The 22,055-nt window shown below is 38.5% G+C and overlaps 1 protein-coding gene across 9 annotated transcripts in view; it reads left to right on the forward strand.

Annotated features, from left to right (window-relative positions):
* Nedd4 (E3 ubiquitin-protein ligase Nedd4) overlaps positions 1-22,055 on the forward strand; it is a 55,391-nt gene that overhangs the window by 27,953 nt on the left and 5,383 nt on the right. For all 9 annotated transcript variants that reach the window (XM_069505416.1, XM_069505415.1, XM_069505417.1 and 6 more), the window contains 11 exons: positions 2,566-2,647; positions 5,489-5,587; positions 6,130-6,261; positions 14,821-14,945; positions 16,475-16,616; positions 17,009-17,218; positions 17,398-17,504; positions 17,767-17,900; positions 19,440-19,668; positions 20,540-20,709; positions 21,201-21,932. In XM_069505416.1, coding sequence (XP_069361517.1) covers positions 2,566-2,647; positions 5,489-5,587; positions 6,130-6,261; positions 14,821-14,945; positions 16,475-16,616; positions 17,009-17,218; positions 17,398-17,504; positions 17,767-17,900; positions 19,440-19,668; positions 20,540-20,709; positions 21,201-21,303 — 1,533 coding nt within the window. In that variant the 3' untranslated portion in view covers positions 21,304-21,932. The remainder of the gene's footprint in view (positions 1-2,565; positions 2,648-5,488; positions 5,588-6,129; positions 6,262-14,820; positions 14,946-16,474; positions 16,617-17,008; positions 17,219-17,397; positions 17,505-17,766; positions 17,901-19,439; positions 19,669-20,539; positions 20,710-21,200; positions 21,933-22,055) is intronic.

A 22,055-nucleotide genomic window follows, 5' to 3' on the forward strand; every position in this document is an offset into this window, starting at 1 on the left:
AGATATAGGTATTATTTTTCGTTTTTAGTGGTGTTAGTATTTAAGCGCCATCTATGAAAATTTTATCGAACGTTGGCTATTAAGTGGAAACTTCCTCATAAAATTGCAAAACACTCTATAATTTTTTATATAAGATGAATTCCTTATATTTATTAAAAAAATATTTTTTTACTCGATATACTTAGTAGGTAACTTTATATATCTTTTAGAGTTAGACTAATACTTATGTGTTCTTATAAAATTCACTATAAATTATTAGATTTGAATGAATTTTACTTCTAAATATACCATTATCATTTTTGATACAGTACGTGGCAGAAAGTAATGTACATCGACCTATTAGAATGTGATTTCGGCTTTGTAGAGCGTTGTCTCCGTCACTCGCTCTACAAATCTGATATCTCCTCCTAAAGGTCGATGTACATTACTTTCTGCCGCGTACTATACATCTGCTACTGCTATGCTTTTCATGTATTTATATTTTTCTCTAGATTTAGATTCTATCCACCGCAGTCTTGAGTAATTCGCCAATTTTAGACTATCCGTATCTTTTTCTTTGTAAAGTACCCAGTGGCGTGCAGCTCATAGAGGCATAAACGCACTGCTTACCCTCATTAAAAGGTCAGAGGTCAAACAAATTCTGATTTAGAACTGTGAATTCTTATTACTTAGATGTACAGCACGCGGCAGAAATCGACCTTTAGAATGAGATTTCGGCTTTGTAGAGCGTTGTCTGTCACTCATACCTATGTGACGTTTTGTCGGCCTCAACAACAGAGGCAACGCTCTACAAAACCGCTATCTCTTTCTCAAGGTTGATGTACATTGTCTGCCGCCTACTGTAATGCCCGGCAAACAATTTGGACCTGAAGTAGCGTAGTGTGAGAAAGGTGGCGAATCCGGGAAGCGAAAGTCGACGTATCAACCAATCGCGTGCACTCGCGCCGATTGATCTACCAATGGCGTGCACCCATTCAATTCGCCAGCCAATCGCGTCAATGCTCAAGTTGTTTGCCGGGCACTGTACCAGTCTAAGTCAGTGAATATGGTGTTAAAGTTGGTAGATTGGAACTAATATTTTAAGGTGTTAATTGACATTTTTGTTTTCCGTCCTTTTTGAAAATTATTAAAAAGAAAAAGATGCAGATATTCTAAATTTATTTTAGAGATAAACATCAGAATCGACGCCAATGTTGTGTATGATGATTTATTTAGTGGTTGTTGGTTGTATTTAGATGGTTATGTCCCTGCATGTATTATGTTTTTGTATACCCTGTATTAAAAATCTTTTTGACATACATACAGGGTGTAACCAGAACGCTAGCATAAACGAAGACAGGTGACAGTACTGATGATTACTGATATGATACCACAAAAAAAACGCGAAAAATAAATAAATAAAATCCTATATATTGCAAATAAGACTGACGCTAGAGGTCAACATTTGTTGCGGAAGTAGGCCACTCGAAGTCAATGACACGTCGTAGGCGGGGCATTGACCCGACTTTTACACGCTATACATTGCGGGTTTGAAAAAGACTAAATCATTAAAACTACAAAATGAGAGAAATGTTTATTGATATTGGGTTTTGCTTAGGTAGTATAACAATAACGCTTTGCTTGCGTTCAGGTAACACCCTTTATATTATCATATGTTATTCTCTGATTGATATCATTGCATACTTCTATATAACTTAGCCAAGTGTACTGGAGAAAGTACGGATAAATCAAGCTTATTTTCTTTAGTTTCAAGCTTTTAGTTCACGCTAGTTTAGTGTGGAAATAGTTTTGGTTTTATCGATGTAAAGATATAAAACATGGTTTTAAGGCGATTTCACATTGACCGTCTTACTTATGCCCGGTTTATGAACTCGCCAGTTATGTTCTCATTAGCTATTGATCCAATAAAGTTATGTATAGAATAAGCGTAGTTTAACTGTCCATGCGTTTCTGAATACAACAATAACTATGAAACCGATAACCAGTTCATTATTCTGTCGCTAGATGGGTCTGTTACAAGTAACGAGTTTGAACTGCATATTATTCTTTTATTTCACCATCAACACTAGTTTTATTAATACATAATAGTATTTTTTTTATGCTAAATAAGTGCCTAAACACTGTTTTTGCAAAGTAACGAACAATTTACTATTAAAATATTTTTAAATCTAAAAATACGCAAACCATGATCTACTGAGAGATGAAACTTCAAATAACTTCATGGAACCGATAAACGGTGCACATTGGCCAGTTAAGTTTAAACGGAGTTAATCTTGCATTACATTGTTCAGAAACGCACTGTCTCGAGTTATGGGACCAATGGCGCTATTGAATAGATAAACCGTCGTTGAAAGTATTTAGAAACCGGGCATTAAAGAGTTAATCCTTGCAATTTAGCAATTCGGTAGGTAGTATTCAATTTCTCTTATGTAATTTTAAGTCTAAAAATAGTTCTTTTACCATGTTTCCTGTGAGTTTCAAAGCTAAAACACTAGCACCTCACATATACCTAGCACGATATAGCGATGTACACATGTGGTTTAGATGTACAACTGAATGTTGTAGGATGACACGGACGGCTCTACGGAGAGCACGCGCAGCAGCACGTCGAGTACCAGCCAGAGTCAAAATCTTCCTAACAGCGATGGTGAGTTTCACTCTTAACTGACGCAACGGAAATTTCCTCCACACAAGTTCTCCTTTCGGTATGAGTGACAGAGACAACGCTCTAGACGCCGAAACCTCTTTCTAATAGTCGATGTACAATATTATACAATATGTAATTTTTGAGCAATATAATAAATAAAAATCATGGTTTTTTAAAATTATTCTCTTTAATAATGAATTCTAGCCCCATAAACTACCGCTATACAAAAAATCACTTACAAATACAAATACAAATACAAATACAAATTATTTATTTGCTGATTGTAGGTACATTTATAAGTTGTCAATTACAATTTTTGTTTCGAGCTACAATCTACCATAATATTATGGTGTGCAAATTTGAAAAGGTACACAAATATAATTATTAATAGGAATCCTTACTACAACAATAGGCAACACAACAATTATTTATTAATACAATAGCTCAAATATCTCATTATTAACATATTATTCATTATAATTAATCAATTATTATTATTTTGCATTTAAAAAAAAAAAAAAAAAAGTTTAATATTAAGTAAGTCATAAAATTATTATAATCTAATTAATGGCAAAAGGGCAGTTTCAAGTATTTCTATTATGTCCGAATAAGTACATACTAAAAAAAAAAAAAAAAAAGTTATATGTCAAATAAGTTAGTAAAAATCATAGAGTTATGATACTATCACTGGTAAAAATGTACATTTCTTAAATTTTAAAATTTAAATAATCTCCAACCGAATAGAATTGGCGGGTCATTAACCAGTCAGTAATCTTATTTTTAAATATGTTCAAAGGTAAGTCAATTAAATCTTTTGGCAACTTGTTGTAAATTTGAATAGCCATACAATAGACATTTTTTTTATACAATGTTAACTTAATCATTGGCCATACTAATTTATTTCCCCGCCTGCTGCCTTTTCCGCGTATATCATCCAAAGTTTTAAAATACTGGCTATATTTTTTAACAAATATGCAAATTTCTTTGATGTACATGCAAGGCAAAGGTAAGATCTTCAATTTTTTGAATATTGGTTTAGCGCTATCCAAGAAATGTGCGCCAGTTATCGCCCTAACACACTTCTTTTGGGCTTTGAATGCCCTCTCGAAATCTGTCGAGTTACCCCACAGTATAAGACCATAGTTTAACACAGATGACACATATCCATGATAGGCACTTAAGGATGCCTCTCGCGAAGAAGTCTGACTTATTCGTCGTAAGGCAAAAACAAATTTATTAATTTTTTTGCAAATCGCTTCAATGTGTGGTTTCCAATTTAATTTACTATCTATTATTATGCCTAAAAATTTTATATTATCTAATTTTTCTATTGGGCAGTGGTTATATTGTATATTTAGGGATGGATGTTTTGAATTAGTTGTTTCAAATTGAATAAATTTAGTTTTGTCAATATTAATATTTAAATTATTTTCAGTTAACCATTTAATTATATTATGAATTGAATTATTAATGTCACTCTCAAACGTAGTTTTATCATTGCATTTGATCGTAATCGTCGTATCGTCAGCAAATAATATGCATTTTTGAGGTATTACAGTTGGTAGATCATTAATGTACAGTAGGAATAACAACGGACCTAATATGCTTCCTTGCGGTACGCCACTATTATTTGGTCTCCATGAAGATCTAAACGTACGTTTTTCTAGATTTTGTATTTTCGTGATTTCCGTACATTGTATTCTGTTGCATAAGTAGCTTGATAACCAGTCATATACCTTACCTCTCATACCATATTTTTCAAGCTTTGCTAAAAGTCTATCATGATGCACAAAATCGAAAGCTTTGCTCATGTCCAAAAACACCGATACCACTGGTGTTTTACAATTGAGACATTCTGACACGTGTTTAATAAGATTAAAGCATGCTAGTGAGGTGGAGCTGCCTTTTCTAAAACCAAATTGTTCTTCTCTTAAGATATCATGTGCATTTATAAAACTTAATATTCTCGACTGCATTGTTTTTTCAAATATTTTATCCAATATGGGTAACAGTGTAATTGGTCTATAGTTATTAAGCTGAGTTCTGTCTCCTTTCTTATGCAAAGATTTTACTATTGACATTTTTAATTTACTTGGAAAACAGCCTTGCTCAAATGACAGATTAATAATATAGCTTAATATATTAGATATAAATGGTGCAATTTTTTTGATAATTTTTGTTGTAATAAAGTCATACCCTGCTGCGTTCGTGTTATTGAGTGACATGATTAATCTATAAATTTCGTTAGGACTAGTTGGGGATAAAAACATAGAATGTATGTTATTTTCCACATATTTTACACATCTTGTAGTGTTTTTACCTGTACCACAAAGATCTATAAAGTGATTATTAAACAGCTCACAGATCCTGGCTGGCTCTGAATATTCTTTACCGTCAACAGAAATACTATCGAATTCAGGCCTTGAATTGCTATTAGATGTTATGTCTTTAATAACGTCCCATCCTGCTTTACATTTATTTTTACTATTAATAATGTAACGATTGTTGCTAATAGCTCTGGCTTTAAGGACACAAGATTTCAAAATGTGTTTGTAGGTTACATATTTGTTCTTATTTATTTTTTTGTTCGAATTAGATTTAAGGTATTGTAAATATAGTTTTCTTTTTAGCGTGCATGATTTTCTTATACCCTTTGTCAGCCATTTAATTTTTCTGGTTTTATTACGTATTTTTATCTTTAGTATTGGAAAACATAGTTCATGAAACATAATAAGTAAAGAGTGAAAATCGTTGAATGCTTCCTCAAGATCCTTCATCATCACTTCATTTTATTACTACAGTCCAAGACCATATTTAAGTATATCAATTGCACCTGGGCAGGTTTACCGGCTGGGTGGAGCATGCAGCGCGCGCCCAACGGCAGGATATTCTTCATCGACCACAACCAGAAGACTACCACTTGGATTGACCCCAGAACAGGTACGATCATATTGTTTATCTTTGACGGTTTCAGATTATAAATCCTGTCTTTTCCCGTCCAAATCACCCTAATTTTCGCCCGTTATGTATTCTATAGCATGCGTGGACGGTAACACACACACACTACATTATATTTGTTTTTTATTTATTTAAACGACTTTATTGTTAACAAAGGCTTTTTTTATTTTCTACCTTAAAATCTACTTAAATTCTAATAAAAGAACAATAAAATTAAATGAATCAATCTTCTTTTTCAATATTCACTCATTAATACTGTTTCAATTAAACAAAATTAAATAATTTTCATTCTTTACTTACCATTATTGGAATATTTAAAAAAGGTGAAATTTCAAAAGCCTAACAAAAGCCGGACACGCCGGACACCGTCTTATTTGGCCGCACGTGCAACCAAAAAGCCTGACTGTGTCCGGGTTTATCCGGACGTCTGGCAACGCTAGTCAGGCGCGATCCCGGGAGACGCGGGTTCAAATCCTTTCGGCCCGCAATTTTTGACATGTATTAAAAAATGTGGTTGGTTTCAGGTTGCGCGTCAAGTTTGCCCAGCGCGGCGGCGGCCAACGCGGGGGCCGCCGAGGCCGACGGCTTGGGGCCTCTGCCGGAGGGCTGGGAAGAGAGGGTGCACACCGACGGACGGATATTCTTCATCGATCATAGTAAGCAGTTTGTTTCTCAACGAGATGAAAACATAGAGCATTTACACATGCCGTCATACAAAACCAACTCTGAAAAACAAATTAAATCCGGCCAAGTGCGGTCCCTAAGTAACCGATATAGCTCAATGGGCTGCGAAGTTGAAGTGGGAATGGGCAGGGCACATAGTTCGTACAGTCCCAAGGTGCTGGAATGGCGACCTCGCACCGGAAAACGCAGCGTTGGAAAACCCCCCACTAGGTGGACGGATGACATCAGACGAGTCGCAGGGAGCCGCTGGATTCAGGCGGCGCAAGATCGTGGCGTGTGGAAGTCCCTACAAGAGACCTATGTCCAGCAGTGGACGTCTATCGGTTGACGATGATGATGACCGTGGTGCGCGCTAGTTCTTGTGCGCTAGTTCTAAGGGTTCCTTTTTCCCTTTTGAGGTGCAGAACCATAAAAACGTGCGAACAAATACCTACACATCATCATCATCAACCGATAGACGTCCACTGTTGGACATAGGTCTCTTGTAGGGACTTCCACACGCCACGGTCTTGCGCGCCGCCTGAATCCAGCGGCTCCCTGCGACTCGTCTGATGTCGTCCGTCCACCTAGTGGGGGTCTTCCATCACTGCGTCTTCCGGTGCGAGGTCGCCATTCCAGCACCTTGGGACCCCAACGTCTATCGGTTTTACGAACTATTTGCCCTGCCCATTGCCACTTCAGGTTCCTACCTACACGTCCAATAGAAAACCAGCTGCTCGATTGCGGGAGAATGACAGCTACAATGTCACGATCGCAATCACCTCTGATTGGTTGACGCTCGCTCACTATTGGCTACAATGCATTGTTGCAACAAGAATCGCACAAATTCAGCCAATCAGAACAATTGAGACTGTAATAATGATTGATGCAGGTTTTAGACAATCGCCCTACACATCTGATTGGTTGACGCTCGCTCACTATTGACTGCAATGCGTTGTTGAAACAAAAATCGCACAAATTCAGCCAATCAGAACAATTGAGATTGTAATAATGATTGATGCAGGTTTTAGACAATCGCCCTTGTAAGGGTGGTAAATTGAGCGGAATAGAAATATACCCGGATACGGAATAATCTACCACCTTACAAAGATTAGAGGAAAAAAAAAATAATTTACTTTACTTGATCTATCTACCTAGTAAAGAATAGAAGCTAGCCGTCGACTCCCTTGTAATGTATATGAGGTGTTATAAATGAAATTTGCTAGATGTTAGGCAAAATTGTTTTTAATGTAACTTTTACCGGGGTCGCTTAATACTTAGTGATGGCTAATAATACTTAGTTATTCTAGCTTAATGCCAAGACTTAATTTAGATACATTAGAATGCCTTAGGTAGATAGTACATAAAATCTATGTTTTAAATTTAAGATGCCATTGGCATGGAATAGACAATGACACAGTAAAATTCATAAAATTGTTCCAAAATAAAAGCTCAGTAGTAAAGACAGGGTTCTTACTGTACACATACACTAAGAAGGTTCACTAAACTGTTGCAGGATACAAACATATGCTTACTTGTAGGTGCGAAGACTGCAAGGTAGCTGGACGGCATCGGCCAAGATCCAAAACTCAATTTATTTGATTCTTCACAACCGAAATGTTTCATTACAAAGATTTTCACCAAGTCTTATCCGTAGCAATTAAGTTGTCAACGTGAATGTGCAAAAGAAATAAATACGAAAACCGAAAACGCAAACGGAAAACTAAATACGAAAACCCTGTAACAAAGAAAAACAAGATTATAATTTGTGCTGTGTGAAAATTTCGACACGTGGAATTTTCCCGATCAAACACAACTCACCTATTGAACTCCTGGCCACCAATGGTTTTCAGAAGTCCACCCACAACCCATTATCCTCATTTATTTGGGAAGATAAAATAACTGGAACTGGAATGAAATCATAAAATTAGGATTTTCTCTAACCAAACCGCCATTTTGTCGAATCCACATTCCTTGATTTTTCACTCACCATAATTGATGAAACATTGAAATACGTTAGGATGACTAAATTTTATACTATTGTATTTTCCCAGGCGAAGCCATGGGCGAAAAGAAGTGAGATTTTCCTGGAACGAAAAAAAATTCGTCTTCACATGTTGACTCCAGGAAAATTCTAAATCTCACCTATCGGTGTTGCCAGACGCAACCCGAGTGTGGCCGCTCCCAGTTAGTTTGATCATGAAGCCAATTCATTTTTGAATATTTGCGGAACCCAAGGATACATTATAAGAACCGTCTTGTTAATGACTTAACAATAAACAAATGATATCATGGTTTTATTTAATTATTTTGTTTTATTTTTACGACAATTGACAACGAAGCAAACGCCATCTATTGTGGCTCGAATGAACTCTGAACAATCGACCCACGCGTAGTTCTGCACCTTGATGCTAGGTGGCACCAACATACTTTGAACAAAATAGATTTTAATTAAAAGCGAAACGCTAATTAGTAGTTCAAAATTTACAACGTCACAATACTTCCCCTCCTACGAAAAGGTTCAACAGGTTGAACCACGCTGCCCTCAGCGTCATCCAACAACTACTAACAATTTGCCTGAAACAAACAAACAAAAAAAAAACACAGAAGTTACGCGTGAACGCACATCTACTACTAACAAGGAAAATTGTCTAACAAAATAAATATACTGAAAACAGTGTAAGGTTTTATACATTATACTTAACTACACAACCCTAACTTCTAAAAAGAATATATACAAAAAAAACTTCATGGTATCTAAGACACTTGAGTGGAAACATCTTGGCATCATTCTTCAGCTGACTGATAGAATGCGTCTAGGCCTACGGTGGTTCACTCTTTTAAACTACCATCGTAATATTTGTTACTCAACAAATACGGAAAATCTGGTTGTGAACGGGTCCATCTGATATGGCAACCGTTCTCTATCCCATTCGGAAAAATAAAACCGAATCAAAATCGGAATATGAGAAAAAAAAAACGAAATAACTCTCCTAGAAAATAGATCTCGGAACAGAATCGGAAAAATAACAGAAATGATCCATTATCTAGAAGGAAAACGAAAACAAAACACAAAACCCCCCCCCTTTTCGTTATCCCCAAAGTACGATATTTGCATTTTTACTTTCTCAACCGGTTGGTCTACCACAAGCATTCCCATCATCACATATTCATCCCTACATACATCCACTACATTCATCCTCAACTGAACCATGGTAATGTAACTGTTAACTCAGAACATCACTACACTCATTCAAATTCCTAATTGAATATTGATAACTTAAATATTCAAACAGTTTAGACCAAACTAAGTAATGGCAAATATCTACTTCTTAATATCCTTAATATGCCAAGTGCCTATTGGGTGGTTGTCAGCTACTCTAACTAGTTCGTAAACCAAAGGTGACAAAACCTTGACAACCCTGCACTTTTCATACTTAGGTGCCAGCTTAGCTGCGAAAAAATTTGTAGCGTCGCTTTGTGGATAGGTCTTTTTCCACACTATATCCCCAACAGAATAGCTTGCAGACCTACGCCTTAAGTTGTAATGCGTTGCATACTCTGCATGAGCCTGAAACAAATTTCTCCTAACCTGACCAAATATGTCCTCCAAAGTTCCAAACTTTCCTGCGTATTCCTCCCTTGGAATTCCGGCCTCGTACTCCTTATCCGTGTCCTTATAGAAGGAACCATTTAAAATCGGTTCTCTAGCGTGGACAAGGAAGAACGGGGAGAATCCAGTGGATTCATTAACCGCACTGTTTATGGCGAACTGGACCTTGTACAGGTTTTCGTCCCAGGACCTGTGGTTATCTTTCACAAAAGCGGCTACAGCAGTCATAACAACCTTATTGTACCTCTCAACAAGGTTAACTTGCGGAGTGTACAGTGGTGTGTAGTGTAATTTCGGAATATTATAACGCTTAATGAGATTACGGAATTCAGATCCTGTAAATTGGGACCCATTGTCCACAATCACAGTCTCTGGAACACTATGGTTCAAAAATACAAAATTCTCTAGCGCTTTAACAACAGCGGCACCTGTGGCACGCCGTAACGGAAACAACATTGTATATTTCGAAAAACAACACGTCACCACAAAAAGAAATGTAGATCCTGATTTAGACCTAGGCAAAGGTCCGACTAAATCAGCCGAAATGACCTGAAAAGGTCTCTCGCAGACTTTAGGCTTCCCAAGCAGACCTGGAGTGGCTGATGTCGTGTGTTTATACGCAGAGCAAGTATCACAATTCTTAACGTACTCAACCACGTCCTTATACATACCACGCCAAAAATATCTGAGGGATAATCTGCGATGAGTTTTGAACACACCAAAATGACCTGCAGTTGCATCTGCATGGTTTTGTTGCATAATTCTAAGGATGTCGTTCTTGTGGACTACCTCTTTCCAGTCGAACTCACTGAGAAGCTGGTATTTACATTTACTGTAACGATATAGTTTATCGTTCAAAATACAAAAATTCGGAAAATTTGCTGGATTGATTTTACAGCCATTAAATGTTTTGTCATACCAGTCATCTACCAAAACTTGTTGACTAGAGTTATCATTACGATCACCAACTACATCTACGTGTATGAGTCTCGACAAGGTATCCGGAACTACATTATCACAACCCTTCCTATGTTCGATAACAAAATTATACTGTGATAATCTACAACCCCATCTGGCGAGTCGTCCTGAGGGATTTTCTAAATTTAAGAACCACTTTAGGGATGCATGGTCTGTGATAATTGTGACTGGCTTGGAACCAAAATAAGCCTGAAATTTCTCCACTGCAAAAATCACAGCTAGAGCCTCGCGTTCCGTCGCGCTGTAATTCCTTTCGTTTTTATTTAGGCTCCTACTGACATACGCAATGGGATGATCGCAACCATCGGTTTCTTGCGTTAGCATACCGCCAACACCATATGCAGAAGCATCACAATGTATTTTGAATGGTTTTTCAAAATTCGGTACCGCAAGAACAGGTGCGGTTACCAACGCATTCTTCAATGTATTAAATGCTACCTCTGCCTGTTCGCTCCACTCAAATTTAGGTGCGTTCTTTCCTTTACTCGTTAGTCTATTGAGTGGTGCAGCGATGGTTGAAAAATTCCTAATAAAGCGCCTGTACCAAGAACAAGTGCCTAGGAAAATCTTTACCTCCTGTGCAGTTTTTGGGGTCGGAAAGTTCAAAACTGCGGCAACTTTTCCAGGATCTGTGCGTAAACCAAATTCATCCACTATATACCCTAAATATTTCAAAGAGTTTCTAAAAAAATTACATTTTTCAAAATTTATGGATAGTTGAGCCATTTTTAGTTTATCCAGAACTCTGTTTAATAAAATTAAATGGGTTTCAAAATCAGCAGAACAAATAACAATATCATCTATATAACAAAATACTATTCCATTTTCAATATCACTACAAAAATTTTGATTAAATAACTGGTCCATTAACCTCTGCTGTCGTGCTGGTGCACCGCATAGGCCAAACGGCATGACTTTAAATTTGAATAACCCTCTACCAGGAACTGTAAAACTGGTTTTTTCCTGAGAGTCGTCAGCTAACGGAATTTGCCAGAAACTTGAACTTAATGTAATCTCTGAATATAGTTTATATATATAGTTTCACAAGTTGTAACTCTTAGTATTTATAAATGTATGTGTGTAACTAGTTAACAGGACATAGCGTTTCAAAACTTTAATTATACTAAGTTACCGGAATTTTCAAACATAAGATGTACTTACTATTGAAAGCAATACCCAACAACAACTCAGTTAAGCAATGTTTATTACTAAACTGAAGGCAAACATTCACTTATACACCTCCAAGGTAAGTCAAATAACATAATTGAACGGCATAAACACCATTTATAATGTGTTAATTAAATAAGAAACAACCACTGTTGGACTATACTCAGAAAATTACTTAAAATATCAAACAACATTTCTAACTATTAGTTATTATTTAGTTAGTTAACCATAAAAACAGCTTAGTGCTCTTTGCAATGTGTCACTACTTAGAAAATTGTACAATCAGCGGAGTACATTTCATAAAATTCACAAAATTTCTCAAAATATACAGAAATAACTATATAAAAAAACGTTCGGGCGCCATTTGTAAGGGTGGTAAATTGAGCGGAATAGAAATATACCCGGATACGGAATAATCTACCACCTTACAAAGATTAGAGGAAAAAAAAAATAATTTACTTTACTTGATCTATCTACCTAGTAAAGAATAGAAGCTAGCCGTCGACTCCCTTGTAATGTATATGAGGTGTTATAAATGAAATTTGCTAGATGTTAGGCAAAATTGTTTTTAATGTAACTTTTACCGGGGTCGCTTAATACTTAGTGATGGCTAATAATACTTAGTTATTCTAGCTTAATGCCAAGACTTAATTTAGATACATTAGAATGCCTTAGGTAGATAGTACATAAAATCTATGTTTTAAATTTAAGATGCCATTGGCATGGAATAGACAATGACACAGTAAAATTCATAAAATTGTTCCAAAATAAAAGCTCAGTAGTAAAGACAGGGTTCTTACTGTACACATACACTAAGAAGGTTCACTAAACTGTTGCAGGATACAAACATATGCTTACTTGTAGGTGCGAAGACTGCAAGGTAGCTGGACGGCATCGGCCAAGATCCAAAACTCAATTTATTTGATTCTTCACAACCGAAATGTTTCATTACAAAGATTTTCACCAAGTCTTATCCGTAGCAATTAAGTTGTCAACGTGAATGTGCAAAAGAAATAAATACGAAAACCGAAAACGCAAACGGAAAACTAAATACGAAAACCCTGTAACAAAGAAAAACAAGATTATAATTTGTGCTGTGTGAAAATTTCGACACGTGGAATTTTCCCGATCAAACACAACTCACCTATTGAACTCCTGGCCACCAATGGTTTTCAGAAGTCCACCCACAACCCATTATCCTCATTTATTTGGGAAGATAAAATAACTGGAACTGGAATGAAATCATAAAATTAGGATTTTCTCTAACCAAACCGCCATTTTGTCGAATCCACATTCCTTGATTTTTCACTCACCATAATTGATGAAACATTGAAATACGTTAGGATGACTAAATTTTATACTATTGTATTTTCCCAGGCGAAGCCATGGGCGAAAAGAAGTGAGATTTTCCTGGAACGAAAAAAAATTCGTCTTCACATGTTGACTCCAGGAAAATTCTAAATCTCACCTATCGGTGTTGCCAGACGCAACCCGAGTGTGGCCGCTCCCAGTTAGTTTGATCATGAAGCCAATTCATTTTTGAATATTTGCGGAACCCAAGGATACATTATAAGAACCGTCTTGTTAATGACTTAACAATAAACAAATGATATCATGGTTTTATTTAATTATTTTGTTTTATTTTTACGACAATTGACAACGAAGCAAACGCCATCTATTGTGGCTCGAATGAACTCTGAACAATCGACCCACGCGTAGTTCTGCACCTTGATGCTAGGTGGCACCAACATACTTTGAACAAAATAGATTTTAATTAAAAGCGAAACGCTAATTAGTAGTTCAAAATTTACAACGTCACACCCTACACATCTGATTGGTTGACGCTCGCTCACTATTGACTGCAATGCGTTGTTGAAACAAAAATCGCACAAATTCAGCCAATCAGAACAATTGAGACTGTAATAATGATTGATGCAGGTTTTAGACAATCGCCCTACACATCTGATTGGTTGACGCTTGCTCACTATTGACTGCAATGCGTTGTTGAAACAAAAATCGCACAAATTCAGCCAATCAGAACAATTGAGACTGTAATAATGATTGATGCAGGTTTTAGACAATCGCCCTACACATCTGATTGGTTGACGCTTGCTCACTATTGACTGCAATGCGTTGTTGAAACAAAAATCGCACAAATTCAGCCAATCAGAACAATTGAGACTGTAATAATGATTGATGCAGGTTTTAGACAATCGCCCTACACATCTGATTGGTTGACGCTTGCTCACTATTGACTGCAATGCGTTGTTGAAACAAAAATCGCACAAATTCAGCCAATCAGAACAATTGAGACTGTAATAATGATTGATGCAGGTTTTAGACAATCGCCCTACACATCTGATTGGTTGACGCTTGCTCACTATTGACTGCAATGCGTTGTTGAAACAAAAATCGCACAAATTCAGCCAATCAGAACAATTGAGACTGTAATAATGATTGATGCAGGTTTTAGACAATCGCCCTACACATCTGATTGGTTGACGCTTGCTCACTATTGACTGCAATGCGTTGTTGAAACAAAAATCGCACAAATTCAGCCAATCAGAACAATTGAGATTGTAATAATGATTGATGCAGGTATTCCGCAATCGAGGTGATCTTAATTTTGTTGAGGTACAACAGCTCTCACCGAACAATCTCCTTCGTGCCTTCTCCATAAACGTGACACTGGCGAAACACTGTGCCCAGCTGGCACACCTAAAAGCCAATAATTGGGAATTGAATTGAATTGAATTTTGTTGAGGTTGGTTAAAAAGTGGTGTAATTGTTTCAGACACGCGAACAACGCAATGGGAGGACCCGCGACTGTCCAACCCGCAGATTGCGGGTCCGGCCGTGCCCTACTCGCGCGACTATAAGCGCAAGTACGAGTACCTCAAGAGTCAACTGCGCAAACCCGTATGTATCCAACTTTTTTCTGGTGGCCTCAGCCGTGGCTGGTTACCACCCTACCGACAAAGCCTTTTTTAATAATAATTTGAACACATTTAAAAAACATATCAATCAACATTTTGCATCTTCTCCACTTTAAGTATATTTTTCATAGTTAATTTTCTTGTATTTCTTTTTTCTGTGTTTTTATAAATTGTATCTTATCAGTTAGTTAGTGCATATATTTATTTAAGAATTGTTGTGTACACATATTAAGGGTTACCGCTTAGATCTTAATCTATTGTTTTTTTATTTTTGTTTGGACCATTTATAGCTGTAACTTGTTTTGTGTGCCTTTATAATAAGAAAAAAAAAAGCCATGCCGCCAAGCGATTTAGCGTTCCTGTACGATGCCGTGTAGAAAGCAAGGGTGTGTGGATTTAATAAAAAAACTGCCATACCCCTTCCAGGTTAGCCCGTGTCCATCTTAGACTGCATCATCACTCACCACCAGGTGAGATTACAGTCAAGGGCTAACTATCTGAATCCATCCATACTACTATTATAAATGCGAAAGTGTGTCTGTCTGTTTGTTTGCTAGCTTTTCACGGCTCAACCGTTCAACCGATTTTGACGACATTTGGTACAGAGATAGTTTGCATCCCTGGGAAGGACATATGCTACTTAAAAGACCTATTCAACGATACCCCACACTATGGGATAGACGAGAAAAAAAAATCATCCCCACTTTACATGTAGGGGAGCTACCCTAAAAAAAATATTTATCAAAATTTTATTTCACTACTTTGTCGGCGTAATTAATGTTTATACCCATGCCAAATTACAGATTTCTAGCACTAATAGTCTCTGAAATTAACCGAGGACGGACGGACAGACAGACGGACGGACATGGCGAAACTATAAGGGTTCCTTGTTTACTACGGAACCCTAAAAAGTAGTTTATGTCACTCTCCAGTCTCCGATCTTTAACTATATCCACGCAAAATAATCACGTCGATCCGTTGCACCCCTCGCGCCTCTCTAAGTCTCTATCCGCCTTTGTTTTATTATTCCTAAATGTAAGCAAACCCGATCCCAAACTAACCGGCTCGTTGGAAAGCCTGGAGCACCGCAGAGACGTTAGCTCTCTATGCGTGTTCTATCGCCTGTATAATGGGGAGTGCTCTGAAGAGCTTTTTGACCTCATTCCACTCTCTTTTTTCTACAACCGCACCGCGCGCCACCGTAAGGAATTTCACCCTCACCATCTGGATGTCTGGTGCACTTCGACCGTCCGCTGTGCCAGATCCTTCTTTCCACGCACGTGCAAACTGTGGAACCAACTCCCATCGGCGGTGTTCCCACTAGATTATAACATGGGGTTATTCAAGGGGCGGACCAACAAATTCCTATAAGGCCGGCAACGCATCGGCGGCTCCTCGGGTGCTGCACATGTTCATGGGCGGCGGTAATCACTTAACATCAGGTGACCCGCCTGCTCGTTTGCTCGCTATATCTATTAAAAAAAGAAAGCAATAGTTGTATTTTGTCCACAGAGTAACGTACCGAACAAATTCGAGATCAAAGTGAGAAGAAACTCCATCTTAGAAGACTCCTACCGTATCATAAGTTCTGTTAGCAGATTAGATCTACTCAAGACCAAGTTATGGGTCGAGTTCGAGTCGGAAGTCGGATTGGGTATGTAACAGATTCCTTCTTTTAATCCTTTCAGGCAGTCACACCTCCATGAATAACAAACAGTGTGACTCAATGGGATTTTTCCCCCTGTTGAGTAACACTGTGACTCAGTGGGATTTTTTGGGTTAGGCACATTTTACGCAAGCGCGCTCCAATCTGTAACAGATTCCTTCTTTTCAGTGACACCTTCATGAATAACAAACAGTGTGACTCAATGGGATTTTTTCCCCGTTGAGTAACACTGTGACTCAGTGGGATTTTTTGGGTTAGGCACATTTTACGCAAGCGCGCTCCAATCTCTACCTCATCATTATTTTTGTCGTCAAGCGTAAGCCTATCGCGCAGTAAAAAATAAAGAAGTATAGGGTATAATTATAATGCCTGCCCTCCAGACTACGGCGGGCTCGCGCGGGAGTGGTTCTTCCTGCTGTCCAAGGAGATGTTCAACCCGTACTACGGGCTGTTCGAGTACTCCGCGATGGACAACTACACGCTGCAGATCAATCCCAACAGTGGGGTGTGCAACGAGGAGCACCTAAACTACTTCAAGTTCATCGGCCGCGTGGCCGGCATGGCCGTGTACCATGGCAAGTTGCTCGACGGTAAGAATATATAGCTTTCTAGATTCCTACTCTCTCTCTCTCTCTCTCTCTCTCTCTCTCTCTCCCTCTCCCCCCCTCTCTCTCTCTCTCTCTCTCTCTCTCTCCCTCTCTCTCTCTCCCTCTCTCTCTCTCTCTCTCTCTCTCTCTCTCTAAATAAAAATGTGTGTTGTTTGTTTCAGCATTTTTCATCCGTCCGTTCTACAAAATGATGTTGGGCAAATCCATTGAGCTACAGGACATGGAGTCTGTGGACTTGGAGTACTACAACTCCTTGATGTGGATTAAGGTATATTTTTCTATATTTAGCGATTGTAAATTCGAATTATTTTTGGTGATTTTGGTTTATCATAAAATAAAGGTTTTTTTTTCATTTTTTTTTTTTTTTTAGTAACATGACTGTGCCCAAGACTGGTCGGTCTCCTTTATGTTGTTTTGAGATGGCTAAAGAGGATATGAAAATTTACATTGAGGTCCAATGTTTTGTGACCTTTGAAATGTTTTTCTTAAATTTTGGATCTCAGAATAGCATCGTTTCTGTAACTTTCCAGGAGAACGACCCATCAGAGCTGTACCTGACGTTCGCGGTGGACGAGGAGCAGTTCGGCAAGACCATCCAGAGGGAACTCAAGCCTGGAGGCGCCAATATATCCATAGACAACGAGAACAAAGACGAGTATATTAAGTGAGTACGAAATTGTTTTTAGGGTACCTCAAAAGGAAAAAACCGGCCAAGTGCGAGTCAGGCTCGCGCAATGAGGGTTCCGTACTACAGTCGTATTTTTTAAATGCATTTAGCTATCTCGTTTTAACAGTAAGAGTCACATTAGGGCTACTTCTAAAGGTATTTGTTCTGAGATTAGCATTATACCTATTTGACCAGAATATAATAGAATAGAATAATTCTTTATTTGCATAATGTAAAACAGCAGAGCGATTGTCTAAAACCTGCATCAATCATTTTTTTTTTTTAATTAGATATGCCAACGATAAATTGTAACAACAATTTATCGTTGGCATATCTAATAGTAGGCATATACATCATTACATAAGTCTCCGATTGTGTTAACAATAAGCTACCTACATTACAAACTTTTAACATTAACCACTAATTAATAAATATGATCTTCAATCAATCATTATTACAATCTCAATTGTTCTGATTGGCTGAATTTGTGCGATTCTTGTTGCAACGATGCATTGTGGCCAATAGTGAGCGAGCATTAACCAATCAGAGATGATTGCGGTCGTGACATTGTAGCTGTCAAACAACCGCGGTAGGGCCACTGGTATTTGACAGCATGTAAAATATAAGATCTATTGATGACATCCGCATTAAATATACATTTTGGAAACCAACTATTTATATTAATACGAGATATTTTAAGAGAAAATAGACAAAGAAAATGATTTTTTTATCTACTTCAGTCACGTGATCGTTAACGGCTGTGATTGGCCGAGTGGTTGATGACGTCAACTGTTTGTAAACAGTTGCGTGTATAGTATAGTCAACAACCAAAGTTTACGAACAGTAGGGCGATTGTCTAAAACCTGCATCAATCATTATTACAATCTCAATTGTTCTGATTGGCTGATGCGATTCTTGTTGCAACAATGCATTGTGGCCAATAGTGAGCGAGCATTAACCAATCAGAGATGATTGCGATCGTGACCTTGTAGCTGTCAAACAACCGCGGTAGGGCCACTGGTGATGTCAAAATGACGTATGGGGCGCCATATTGTTGGGTAAGCATTTTCGCGGGATATTTAAATAACATTTTTGTTTTCGTTTTTTTTTTGCATTATATGTAAAGGAACGTAAGATATACATTTTATATATTCGAAAGGTCGCCGGTTCAAACCCCACCCGTTGCACTATTGTCGTACCTACTCCTAGCACAAGAGGAATGTTAGGCAAGGGCCATGGCTAATATTGTTTAAAAAAATAAACAAATAAAATTACGACTATTTTAGGTTTTCTTTGACATCATATTTAATTTTTTTTTTAGTTTGTTAATTGTAACTAAATGTGTTACTGACACTATTGTAAAATTGCGCGCCATTGATGGCAGATTGTAATTGGACTTTTATATTTTTAAGACCCTATGCACATACAATTTTTGCAATTCTTATCTTATCTTATCTTATCTTACGTTCTATTGTAGACATCATTTTCATCGAGTAGTAAAGTTGCAAATTATAAGGTAATTTTTTTCATTTCCAGGTTAGTGATCCAATGGCGGTTCGTCAGTCGAGTCCAGGAGCAGATGTACGCGTTCCTTGAGGGCTTAGGAGGCTTGGTGCCTCTGCCGCTGCTGAAGATCTTCGACGAGAACGAGCTGGAGCTGCTGCTGTGTGGCATCCAGCACATCGACGTGCGCGACTGGCGCGCCAACACGCTGTACAAGGGCGACTACCACGCCAACCATCTTGTGGTGCAGTGGTTCTGGAGGGTAAGTGTTTTTGAGCTTTCTACAATAATTGTCGCAATTCTAGAATAATTGTAAGCAAAAATTTTTGGGGATCTGACAAATTTTTCAGTGCGGCGAATTTTGTTGACGATCTTGGAAGGGATCTCATCGGGTTGAGAGAGGTTTTCAAGGATCTGAGAGGATTTCACAAGGGTCTTGGAGAATTCCGAGTTTCTTGCTGGTTCTTATCGGTAGGAAAGGCATTCCGAACCAGTGGTAGATGCATCCGACTATTTGAAAGTACTTGTAAAAGTTTATTCGAATAAAAAAGATTTTTATTTTATTTATTTTATTTTATTTTATTCTTCGAGAAAAAATTTCAAGGTTTCGGTAATTTTTTTGTGAATCTGGGAAGACATTTAATAGGCCTGAAAGGTGTTTTAAGGTTCTGGGGGAGTTTTTCAAGAATCAAGATTCCCCGAGATTTAAAGTAGGTTGATGAAGATCCTTGCTGAAGATCTTAGACGATAATGAGCTGGAACTGCTGCTGTGTGGCATCCAGCATATCGACTATCATGGTAACTACATTGTGGTTTTGGAGGATGTGTGTATTTTTGAGTTTTTTAGAATAATGCTTTCCCAGATCCTTAAAAATTTTAATTGGTGAAATTAATTTTTTTAAGGATCTGGGAAAGCATTTTATGGGCCTGAGAAGGGTTTTCAAGGGGCTTAGGATAATTTTTCAATGGTTTGGGGTAATTTTTTGTATTTAAAATCTGGCCCAATTCGTTGTCCAGCTAGGCGTTGATAACTCTAGCAAGGTGTCAGGATTTCACGCACTGATTCTGGTGACTGACTGATTTTTGGTGTTCAGGCACTGAGAAAACTCAAGCATTATTATTGTTGTCCACAGGTGGTCCTATCATTCTCCAACGAGATGCGCTCAAGACTGCTGCAATTCGTGACGGGCACCTCTCGAGTACCCATGAACGGCTTCAAAGAGCTGTACGGCTCGAACGGGCCGCAACTCTTTACCATAGAGAAGTGGGGCTCGCCTGATAACTACCCGCGCGCTCACACTTGGTAAGTGTTGCCTCGAGTCGAGGCAAATACTGCGAGGCAGAGCTTGTTGTAATGAGACGCATGCCTCAAGTCGAGGCATGCTTTGTCAATGTGTTTATCGAAACTTGACTAGCCTCGTAAGTTGAGGTTTTTCATTAAATTTATTTTACGGTCCTGGGCATCATCATCATCATGATCAACCCATCGCCGGCTCAGTACAGAGCACGGGTCTCCTCTTAGAGTGAGAAGGGTTTTGGCCATAGTCTACCACGCTGGCCAAGTGCGGACTGGCAGACTTCACACACCTTTGAGAATATAATTGAGAACTCTCAGGCATGTAGGTTTCCTCATGATGTTTTCCTTCACCGTTGAAGCAAGTGATATTTCTTAAAACGCACATAACTCGGATCGAACCCACGACCTCGGATCAGGAGGCGGACGTCCTAACCACTAGGCTATCACAGCTGTAGCCCTGGGCATACGAGAACTTAATATTGCTTTTATGTCCCCAGCTTCAACCGCATCGACCTCCCGCCCTACGAGAGCTACCAGCAGCTGCGCGAGAAGCTGGTGAAGGCCATCGAGGGCTCGCAGGGCTTCGCGGGCGTCGACTGAGCCTCGGCCACCGACCAGCTGCGAGCGTTCCTTAGGGTCTTATATTCCTTGTTATGACGGCGTATTCGTTGATGGTGATTGTGATGATTATGATATGATTGTGATGATGATGATTATAAAGTTTTGTTCCAAACTGTATAGGACCAGTAACTGCTTGCGATTGGTCAAGATCATGAATAAAGGTGGATCACGCACTCCTAATACCCACTTGAAGTATACCTACTTATCGCTATCCCACTTTGACTAACAAATTAGAGCGAGAGGTCAGAAGCCAGTGGTGTCAGACCTCTTGCTTGGCAGTCGACTAACAAATTAGAGCGAGAGGTCAGAAGCCAGTGGTGTCAGACCTCTTGCTTGGCAGTCGACTAACAAATTAGAGCGAGAGGTCAGAATCCAGTGGTGTCAGACCTCTTGCTTGGCAGTCGACTAACAAATTAGAGCGAGAGGTCAGAATCCAGTGGTGTCAGACCTCTTGCTTGGCAGTCGACTAACAAATTAGAGCGAGAGGTCAGAAGCCAGTGGTGTCAGACCTCTTGCTTGGCAGTCGACTAACAAATTAGAGCGAGAGGTCAGAAGCCAGTGGTGTCAGACCTCTTGCTTGGCAGTCGACTAACAAATTAGAGCGAGAGGTCAGAATCCAGTGGTGTCAGACCTCTTGCTTGGCAGTCTACTAACAAATTAGAGCGAGAGGTCAGAAGCCAGTGGTGTCAGACCTCTTGCTTGGCAGTCTACTAACAAATTAGAGCGAGAGG

The sequence above is a fragment of the Maniola hyperantus genome, chromosome 20, assembly GCF_902806685.2.
Source record: "Maniola hyperantus chromosome 20, iAphHyp1.2, whole genome shotgun sequence".
Classification (NCBI taxonomy): domain Eukaryota; kingdom Metazoa; phylum Arthropoda; class Insecta; order Lepidoptera; family Nymphalidae; genus Maniola; species Maniola hyperantus.